We start from the raw sequence: 10,715 nt of genomic DNA on the forward strand, positions 1-10,715 counted from the left end.
AATAAAAGAATAAGATTTTTTAGATGTAGATAAAAAAATAAAGATTTCTTTAAATACAATAAAAGTTAAGCACTCAATTACATGATAAATATTAATTAAATAGAGTTTAAATGTTTAACATTTATGATTTGTCGTATTTGAGTATTTGACTTATTAGTTAGTGTATGATCTTTCTATTTAAAAAGTAAAGTTTGAATTTTTTTTTTTCAATTATAAAAAAAAAAAAACATTTATGATTTATCCTCGTCAGATTGGCTCAAATTGGACCAAATAATTGGGCCTAAATGTCGACCAGTCATCATGAGGCCCAGATAAGAAATATATAAGAAGAACATCTATGGGCTGATCCGGGCCTAACACTGCAGTAAGCCAGTATTGGACCAAAATTTGGGCCTCATTAACCAAAGCTCAGGTCTATTGGAAAAAAATGAAGAGGAGGGCCATTCTTATAAGCCCACGTACTAAAAAATAAACAGCTTAAAAAAACACATAAAAAGATGGAAGTTTCTTCCTTCTCCTTAGCTTCTCTTTGGCTGATCTCTCAAATGTAACTGCTGCTGCTCTTTGTCTTAACTGCTTTTCAAAAGCTCTTCCGAGTTCCAGATAAAACTAATAGAATTCGAGCTTCCTTAAAATGGCGGGAACGAAACTGTACCGTAGCGAATTCACTCAGTCGCTCTCCTTTTGGCACTCATTCGCAACGGCACCACCGCCTGTGGGGCCGTACTCCAGCCGTGTCCGTTTCGACTCGGTTAACCTCAGTCGGGTTCGCGTCTTAGCTATGGCCGTGAAAAGGAGTCCGAAGCGTCTCAAGTACTCTGCTCCTCGCTTCGCCAAGGTCTAATTTGAATTTATTCTCAATTGAATAATAATACTAGTAATATCTGAAAATTTAAATGAAAAAAAAAGGAAATTGACAGGAGGATGAGCTGGTTTATGTGGAAGCTGATCCGTCAGGAACAGATAGTTGGAAGCTTGAACCTGTAATTGAACTGTTAAAACAAGGAGCTGTTGGTGTTATTCCTACGGATACCGTGTAAGAACTGAAAAGCTCTCTCCTTACTTTCTTTTATTACTTTTTCCCTTTTGTTTCTAAAAACAAAGGCCGTGTTTGGATGTAAAATGTAATTAAAAGTTCAATTTTAAGTTGTCTCTTTTAATAGGATAAAGACGCATCATTTTGCTTTTATCAGCTTGTGTTACAGTTTAGTATTTTAGTATGATTTTTTTTTAATGTTTTTTACTTGAAGCAAAATGTGAGTACTAAAGTAAGGTCCAAACGAGGCCTTACAACTTCTTTTGAATTTCTTAAATCAAAGTTTTTGTTTTGGTGACTGTGAATGTTTTCTTTGTTCATAGGTATGCGATAGTTTGTCATTTGAGAAGCCATTCATCCATTGAACGTCTTCGTAGGTAGATAGCGGTTGTCCTTTTTGTTCTAATTTCAGAGGTCTTAAGCATTTTTCTAATTTAATGTATAGCTGATAAAACCTGTTGCTTGTTCTCCTATTGCAGAATAAAAGATATTGAACCTTCCAAGGTAAATTTCAATACTTTACAAACTTGACACTAGCAATGAATTATTCTTTTTTGATGAATATGCTTTGGGGTGCATGTTGTCATACCATAATAAGCTTATCAATTTTTCCATGCATCTAATTTTTGTGATCTTTCATGTCTTTTTACTGTCAATGCAGCCCCTTAGTATCTTATGCCGCTCTCTTCGAGACATTGACACTTATACAATGGGGTTCCCTTGTGGTGATGGCCAAGGTCACGCAAATATTTTTCGAGCTGTTAAGCATTGCTTGCCTGGGCCTGTAAGATTACTCTTTGTTTTGCCATGATCATCGTTTGCAGAAGGAACCTTAAAAGTACCCATTAGTGGCACTATAGAGCCAGAATAGAAGCAACACATTGTTATGTGTGGAGAACATGAGGGGATCTTTAGTTGGATCCACCATACCGTGGTTTCTTATGGAGAAATTCTTCTTGTTCGGCACTTAGTATTAATGGCTTTAATGTTAATGATCTTTCTGCTTATTTTTTCTCCCCATGTTGGACAATGGATGCAGGCATATAGATTTCCATATAGAACCTTTATGACCATATTAGGTGTTTTGGCATGGTGCATTTTCTTGGACCTGCTAATTTTTAAGTCTGTTTCCCTTGCATGTCTTTGTATCTCATGAGTGGAATGTTAATATAAATTTTTTTTTTTGTAAATAAGTGGAATGTTAATATGAGCGATATGTTCCACAATGTTTTCAGAAAATGTTTTTAACTTGTACAACAAATTTCTGTGGAAACAGTATACATTCATCTTAACTGCAAGCAAAGAATTGCCTAAACAGTGTGTGAGGCATGGCACTACAAAAGAAAAATATGCTGCAAGGAAAAATGTAGGTGTACGTATGCCTGATGATGCCATATGTCAAGCAATATTAGAAAAGATGGACGCACCTTTAATATCCACAAGGTTGGTTTCAAGTGTATATTGATGCCATTAAAGCTGATGGAACTGCTATTTTCATGGTGGATAATAAAGCAAACTAGATATATAGCTTCTGCTTTTGTATCCCATATATGCCTTATTATTTTATTCTTAATGTCTGTTCCTTTTTGTTAGTGTCAAGTGGCCAAAAGAAAATGAGTGGATGATAGATCCAGTTGTGATAGCTGATATATATGGACCAGAGGTATGAGTTTGTCTGGTTTAATTTATCTTTAAAGTTTGATTAAGCTATCAACTTTATAATTTCAACTTGAGCTATGGCAGTAACTATTACTTTCCAGATAAATTATTCTTGCAAAACAGTAATCTTTCTTGGATAACTCTTTATTGAATCACCTAGAAGAGCTATTTTACTTTATTGGATAACTCTTTATTCATTCGTTTTTTTTCTCACAATTGAACTGTATTTTATTCCACTTTAGGGTCTTGATTTTGTTGTTGATGGTGGCATAAGAGTGGCTGATCCATCTACTGTTGTTGATATGACTGGGGCTTCTCCAAAAATTGTACGGCAAGGAAAGGTAAGTATATACATGCCATAATTCTCTATGATTACACTGTTGCTTACATATGGTATGACTTGTATTCCTGAATCAAGACAATGTGGTGGGATGAGTTCTGTCATCTTTTTATAACCTAAGAAATCTAACTTTTATTGAACAAATATAGTTCTTTTGTCCGACTTTGGTTCTAGTTAGCTATTGGCTAAGCTTTGCTTGTTATCTTAGATTTTTACAAGTAACCTTGTAATAAGTAAAGGGATGCAACACTCATTTAAGAGGAAAGAAGAAACTAATTGTGCAATATTCTCAACAAATCCGATTTGTTATATGTATGATGCTCAGGGACCCAAACTACACTGGATGGTCACAGAAGAAGATGATGGATCTGCTGTCTACGCAGACGAACTCATCCCTTCAGCCACGTAGGAGTCTTGCTCCTTGTAGACTTACAGGACAAGAGGAGCATTGTTCATACAGATTCAAGGTCGGATCAGTGGTTCTGCTTTCTTTGTCGTCGTGGTTTGTTGGAGATTTTTCCACCTCCACAAAGAGATCAACTGTGTATGTTGTGTAAAGGAGGTCAAGCAATGGTATTGTATAGGTCTTCAACTCTCTCACTAACCATTTTGTATCAAACACCCTGTCCAGGGAAAACTGGTTTAAGGCTTCCATTCTCATTGCAAGCTTTGGTTTTAGCTTGGCAAGAAACGATATAACCCAAAGCCCAAAGGTGTTAATTGTATTTTATGATATTATTGTCCAAAAATAAAAGATAAAAAATAACTATCCATTCAATGACTTTCACTTTTGAAAAATAAACAAAATATTCTTATTATTGCAAAATGGAAGAAATTTGTTTTGGCTAATTTAAATTGGAACTAGTATTTTCCTTGCGGAAGGATTGAAATTTTTTTAAATAATATTTAATTTTTAAAAATATTTATAGTATTTTTATATTTTAATATATGGTATATCAATATAGTCATATTTCATTAATAATGATAATTCTTAAAATAACCATTAATAATCAAAATCAAATAACTACATTTACTTTTAAAAAAATCGAAGTTGATAATCATCCCTCACAAAAAGCAAATTCTCTTTTTTTTTTTTTCTTCCTTTTGAATGGAATGGGGACTTGTACTGTTGAATGTTTAAATCGAAAATAATAGGCAGTATTAATCAAATGGAATTTTCAATTTGAGGTCTGATCCACTGATAAAGAAGGCACATAATGTACTTGGGAAATGAGAGGAAAACTAGTTCTTTTGCATGCATGATACTGACCACTGAGTGCCACAACATTTATGTGTCAATGAGAGCAAATGTTGCAGGCAGTAATGGGGTCAACATTAACTTCTTTTATTTTCAAAAGGGCAAGAAATAAAATACAACAAAAATACCAATTGCATTAAATTAAAGATGCATCAAGGCCAATGGTAGCTATGGAGGAATGTGAACTTCTTAATATCAGCAGTTAATGAGATTAACTACTATGGTTGGTGGTGGTTGACCACAACTTTTCTTCACTTCTTCAAACTTAAATGAGCATCAGGTGAAAGCTACAACTCTCAATGTTTGCTAAGCTCTCAACAACTCAAAACCTCTCTTCCTATCTTTCTCCTCTGGTTTTGCCGGTTGACTTTGAAGTAGATGGCAATTCCTGAAATGGGGTTGTTCAGGTTTCTTAAACTGAGTGTTTGTGTTGCCGTGATGGTGGTGGTTGCACTGAACTTTGCTGACTCAGCTGTTTACATTCATTTTGATCAAACTCCCCCAGCATGGTCAAGGTTCTCCACTGCTAGTTTTCGGTACTCGGTTGAAAGGGCTGATGGTTCTAATGCTTGCAGGAATAATAGTTGTTCTATTTACTGTGAGGTATTACTCCTCCTGATCACTTCTCCCCCATTGTGCTTGATCTCAGTCAAGTAAAGATAGCTGAATCTTTAGATCCTCCAGTTTGTGTATTTAAGACCATAGCTAGCTTATAGAATCTAAAATGTTAAATCCTTCAGTTTTGGAATATTGCACAAGTACTAAAAATGCTAAACCAAAAGATAATTTTGACATATATGTTCTGGCAGTTCAGAGTTACTATATAGAAACAACTTAAAAGAGTCTGTTGCTGTGTACCTAACGTAGTTGATGGTTTCTGCAGAGTTAAAATCCTTCTCCAGAGGTCAATGTGGACCTTGAATTTACCAACTACTTTAGCTTGAGAGGGTCTATTCATTGTGAATTTACAAAGATATTTAACTTTGTTCTTGATGAGCAGTTGGATGGCCAGCGATTGAGACCATGTCATGTTGGTACCGTAGTACTGAGAAACTTAACTGCAAATCATGAGCATAACTTCCTTCTCAACGTCACAACCCGAAATGGAGAGAAAAACTCTTCAGCTTATTCATGGTTTATCGGTAAGTAAATATATCCACTTTACATATATCTTCTTACTGAGGAGTTGCACTCTTCTTGCGGATGACTAGCCATTGCTTTATCTACAGAAGAGCACCTTTTTTACTGTCACCAAGAAATTAAGCAGATATTAGTTTTTCTGATAATGCAGTGATCTTTCATAAAGATGAAAGTTTATATCTTTCATATTTTACTTATGGTTTATACTCTTGTTTATAGGAATCTAAAGTTTGTGTCTGTGTTTTTCTTTTTCTTTTTATTGTTTAAGATACAATCCCACCAACAGCAATTATGTCAAGTGAACAGAATTACACGAGTGCGGAAAAAATTACAATTGACATTACATTCAGTGAAGCTTGCACTGGACATGGTGGCTTCAAGTGTGTGAACTCATCAAACTGTGATGTAAGTAGGGTGCTCTTGCTCAGAACTTGCTTGTTGAATGTGAGATGAGGTTCATAAGACTACCTTCTTCCTAAGGGGCATCAATCAATTATTTAGTACCTTAATGCTTGAATATGATAACAATTCATTTTGTAGGTTAGTATTGACGGTCCAGCTCAGGTCCAAGCATCCTCACTAAGCATCATTAAACCCAACATCAAATACAGTCTCCTACTAGTTCTATCCATGAAACATAGATATGCGCGTGTAGTGGTTAGAATGGCAGATGATTTTTGCAAGGATCGGGCTGGAAACAATTTCACCAGGAGCAATGCTTCCACTGCAATTATTCACTTTGGTGAGACATCAGTCAACAACTTGTGCATTGATGTTACTGGCCAAAATCTCATTTTTGAACCTTTTAATTGTTCTTATCTGCATAACTTGTCATAGATAGACGACCGGTGTGGGTTGATCTTTCGTCATCTGTTCCATCAAATGAGTTGGCAATCAATGGGGTTCCCAGGACTGTTTTTGCAACTAACAGAATGAAGAATTTGGAGGTGTACTTGGATTTCAGCATTCCAGTCATTAATTCAACAGAGCAGATCCTAACTGCATTATATGTGAATTCTGGTAGTCTGATACCTGTTCATGAGAGAACTCATGGAAACCACCGATTTGTTTTTCGTGTAAGCAGCCAACATCATTAAATTTCTTTGACTTACATCCCTATGAAGACAATTTTACATATTAACATTTTTTTAGCTCAAGAATATTGCATCAGAAACTGAAATCATCACAGTCAAACTACAAGCTGGCTTATTGATCGGCAGAACAAGCACTCCTGTCTCACCTGTTGCAGCACTTACATTCCTCTATGGTATGTTTTTTCCACAGTTTGGCCTCCAGAAAGAGTTAGTGCAATCTTCTTTTTTTGGCCTACAGCATCTTTGTGGAGCTAATTGATGAATTTTCCTCAAAGATTGCGCCAAGCCTGGAGTAGGCCTAAGTACCAGTTCACAAAATGTCACAAAGGAGTCCAATATCAATGCAATTGTTGAGTTCACGAAGCCAGTTTTTGGTTTTGAAGCCTCCATGATAGAGGTGAATGGAGGGAGACTCATAAGGCAGGTGCATATGGAGATCCAAACTTTCAATATCTGACGCTCAAGAAGCAGTCATGTCATTCTGTGATGCATCTAACAACATTGTTGTTCATGTAGGTTTAAAGAACTTTCAAGAGCTCTTTACTCTTTGACTGTTCTGGCAGTAAGTAATAGTAAGGTGTCAATTACCATTCCTGAAGGGAAAGTTAACGATATTTCAGGAAATATGAATCTGGCATCTAATAGACTTGAAATGGTTCACTGTAAGAATAATTACTTTTCAGTTTTCACTATCCTATTTTTCTTTTGAACTATTATACTTTCTCATAGTCCATGTCTCACTGAGATTTTAATTTTCAGCACAGGCAAATCCACAGGGTAATATGTGGACATTTTTCCTGAAAGAAGAATAGTTTATTCTGTATGGCATGACTACTATTTCTCAAGTTCTGGTTCTTATTATACACAGATTCAACACCTGCAATATCAACAGCACTGCACTCATTTGTGACTTCGGGAGTCTTAGCAACAACACTAGCTGCTGCTATTCTTTCACTTTCCTCCACAAATCTTGGAGCAATAAGTAAACTTAACTCTGCAAGTAATAATTTTGTAGCTTCTGATCCATCAATGAATCTACATGTAAGCAATTTTCAATAGCTTGATAGTGTCAACATGCTAGCAAGTTTCTCTATATTCAAATTTGTACCAGAACATTATACATTTTGTGCCATCAGTAAGCTCAAAGTAAAGATTTGGAAAAATTTTCATCACAGGGAATGATAGGACACCTGCAAGTGTTTGTCCTTTCAGACTGGCTATTGTCTGATCAACCCATTGAATATTCTGAGACAACAAAAGGTCTTAGGTGGCTCATACCTCGACAGAAACTTCCATGGAAAAGGAATGGCTATTCAATTTGGCCTAACAATGTTTATTTGGATCAAGGGAGGTTCGTGAAGAGACCCAGTAGCTGGTTTAGCGGATACCTTTCTGATGAGAGAGCTTACCATGACATTGGCTTAGATAACTCATCTTACGTGCAACGAAAGTTACTATTTCCAGCTGAAATTGACTCAAAGTTCAGTTGGCTCCATGGAAGGCAAAACATAAGCAAAGAAGACTCTCCTTTTGGGCTACCTCTTAATTCAAATGAATACTTCACCTTTTTCTTGGTTGGTATATTCCTTATGGTGTTAATATTATGTTTTTAAATGAGAACCTCTAAATTTCTCTTCACTGTTATGCAGAGGGGAGAGCCATTATCTGCTAGCAATGTTGTCAAGAAATTGGAGAATTACAAAGGGTAGATACAAAATTTAACTTTTAATTTAGTGGCGTAAGAGAACTAATTTTAAAAACAAGTTTTCAGTTGATTTTTGTTGCAATTAGTAAAGTACTGAAGTAGATTTTTTAACAGTTGGCAGGACATGGCAATGAACTTGTTCTGGCTGAGCATAGGAGTGGGTAGCCTGCTAATAGTTCATTTTGCACTGTTAGTTTTCTTAAGATGGAGGATAGGGACAGCAGCTCAAGGGATACTTTCAGTTCCGAGGTTCGAACTCCTCCTTGTAATTCTCATGCTACCGTGTATCTCCCAGTCTTCTGCATTTGTAATAAGAGGTGAGAAATTATAGCTATGACTTCTGGTTTCAATAGATTATCTTGATGTTTCCATGAACTAAGGATATATATGATCGATAGGTGGTACAATTGAGGGGATCATCACTGGAGCTTTGTTGCTAGCCATCCCTGCAGCATTTATTTTATCTGTATGCCTTTTCCTCACAATTACCGTCTTCACTGGCAGCCTTGCTCGGTACAAAGAAATCAGACATGCCAATGCTGAGGAAAAATGGCATAAAAAACTGTGGTTCTTCTTAGTGGGGAGGCCTGCTAATGGAAAATGGTTTTATATGGATGGACTGCCTTCATCATTCCTCTCTCGCTTTGGAATTCTATTCGAGGACCAAAAGGGTCCTCCATTGTTTGTCTTTGTTGACCAGAATGACTCAAACACTATGCCTAGGTGGGTTGGAAGTGGCCAAAATGGAATCGGAAGAATGAGGGCTGTCAGCTCAGATGACAGCCACGAAGAAATGAAAATTTCCTTGTTTAAGAGGTTCTTAGGTTGTGCTAGATCTTCCTATATTATTGTTGATCTTTTAAGAAGAGTCTGCTTGGGAGTAATCTCTGGATCCTACTCATCACACAGATCAAGCCAAAGCGTTTGTGCATTGACGATCACACTGCTGCAGTTCTTATGTTTATTTACTCTCAAACCACACATCAGAAGGGGAGTTTACATTGTGGAAAGCATTTCTCTGTTGAGTGAGGCAGGCGTCTTTGGTCTGTCCATCAGTATGAATAAATCAAATTCAGTCAGAGAAAAAACTTTGGGACTTCTAATGCTGGCTCTCCTTTTCCTTTCCTTTGTTGCTCAACTTGTAAATGAGTGGTATGCACTGATAAAATGCCTTCTAAGTATCTCTCAGCCACATAAGAATTCTTTTAAACTCGGGTTGAAGTTTGCTGCTAAGGGTCTTCTGTTGCCTTTCCTCCCAAGGAAGCATTGGTCAAGAGTCATACCTGGTTCCTCACAAGCAAACTCAGTCTTAGTCCCGGCCCTTCCTCGAAGTAGGGAAACTGAATTTGTAAGAAGAGATCACAGGGAACCTCATGGTGGCCAATTTAGTTCCATGACTGCAACAGTAGTCCCTCTTCTCAGTCCGGGTTCACCAATTATTAAAGCAACAGGTACAGCTGCAGAGACAACTCATACTGTGCAGAAACCAGGGGAAAGTAAAAGGGGAAAAGGACTTAAATTTGATCCAAGGAATGATGTGAAGAAACTAAGGGAGTTGGCAAGGGCCAGTTTCTCTGGGAATTCAAAGGATGAGGAAACTAACACCAGCTATAGATACAGGTTACAATCTTTTTCTCCTGAAACTGTCTCAAATGATCCTCAAACCTCCACTTCTAAAATTACAAAGTAAATAAATGATGTATAGATTAATATGGCTGCAGAATAAACAAATGGATGTTCAACTTTGTCCTGTGCCAAAGATCTTTTTGTTCTTATAGAATTGTATCTGGATTTAGATATGCTTAATTTATAATCTATTAACCTTGTATTTACACATATCAGCTGGCAAAGAGCATCTCATATCAATGTTGATCAAGTTTCAAAAAAAGCTAGTACAATATTTCTGAATTATTGCCTCAATTCAACATTCAGTTTCCTTGAATGTCAACAGAAATATATTTGATTTAAACTCAAAATTCTGTCTCATCCATGTTGCTAATACAACTAACTGTAGTATGAGCTACAAACAAGAATTGTAGAAGTTAAGTGCTCTAGAGCAAATAGTTAAAAGTTGGACGGACGTGTTGGCTGCATACGAGGGCGATCAATCTGCTGCAGAAGAGATCTTAAAGAACAACATGTTGGGAGGTCTTGTAGCCTAGGTTTTGGCAAGTGGAGAGATTCTTTGAGCTCTCCATTTGTTGTTTTACTGTAAGCTGTTGCTTTGATTTTGGCTCAATGTTTTTAGTTTTGATGAATCTCTTGGATTCTTTGTTGTGTTCTGTTGGAACTAGGATGATCTTTTTGTATAGGTGTTTTCTTTTGTTCATGGTGATGTGTTGCCAATTGCTTTTTGGGCAGAGTCTCACAGGTTATAATTGTATAATCTTCACCCATCTAAGGCAACTATTATGCCACCAAGAGTCTTTTGTCAATGAGGACTTAAGACTTGAAGTGGCAGGTTGATGGCTGGCTTTAATAAT

At 36.5% G+C, this 10,715-nt stretch overlaps 2 protein-coding genes across 3 annotated transcripts; both read left to right on the forward strand.

Moving 5' to 3' along the window:
• The first annotated feature begins 490 nt into the window (after positions 1-490).
• Positions 491-3,701, forward strand: LOC18601010 (DHBP synthase RibB-like alpha/beta domain-containing protein). Its single transcript, XM_018118664.2, has 9 exons — positions 491-838; positions 921-1,036; positions 1,360-1,413; positions 1,516-1,540; positions 1,698-1,820; positions 2,313-2,479; positions 2,630-2,699; positions 2,938-3,036; positions 3,361-3,701. Exons 1-9 carry the CDS (start codon positions 635-637, stop codon positions 3,442-3,444), a joined length of 942 nt encoding a protein of 313 aa, XP_017974153.1. The 5' UTR covers positions 491-634; the 3' UTR covers positions 3,445-3,701.
• A 727-nt stretch (positions 3,702-4,428) lies between these two features.
• Positions 4,429-10,098, forward strand: LOC18601011 (uncharacterized). 2 transcript variants are annotated; one of them, XM_018120429.2, is made up of 13 exons: positions 4,429-4,896; positions 5,294-5,435; positions 5,702-5,838; positions 5,974-6,175; positions 6,271-6,509; positions 6,586-6,700; positions 6,803-6,947; positions 7,044-7,189; positions 7,396-7,568; positions 7,703-8,101; positions 8,177-8,232; positions 8,347-8,549; positions 8,631-10,098. In XM_018120429.2, the coding sequence occupies exons 1-13, from the start codon at positions 4,672-4,674 to the stop codon at positions 9,920-9,922; spliced, it is 3,474 nt and encodes a 1,157-aa protein (XP_017975918.1). In that variant the 5' UTR covers positions 4,429-4,671; the 3' UTR covers positions 9,923-10,098. The 2 variants fall into 2 exon arrangements, with proteins under 2 accessions (XP_017975918.1, XP_017975919.1); XM_018120430.2 differs by having other exon boundaries at positions 6,592-6,700.
• The last annotated feature ends 617 nt before the right edge of the window (positions 10,099-10,715 follow it).

This window comes from Theobroma cacao, chromosome 4 (assembly GCF_053813885.1).
Source record: "Theobroma cacao isolate CCN51 chromosome 4, ASM5381388v1, whole genome shotgun sequence".
Taxonomy (NCBI): Eukaryota; Viridiplantae; Streptophyta; class Magnoliopsida; order Malvales; family Malvaceae; genus Theobroma; species Theobroma cacao.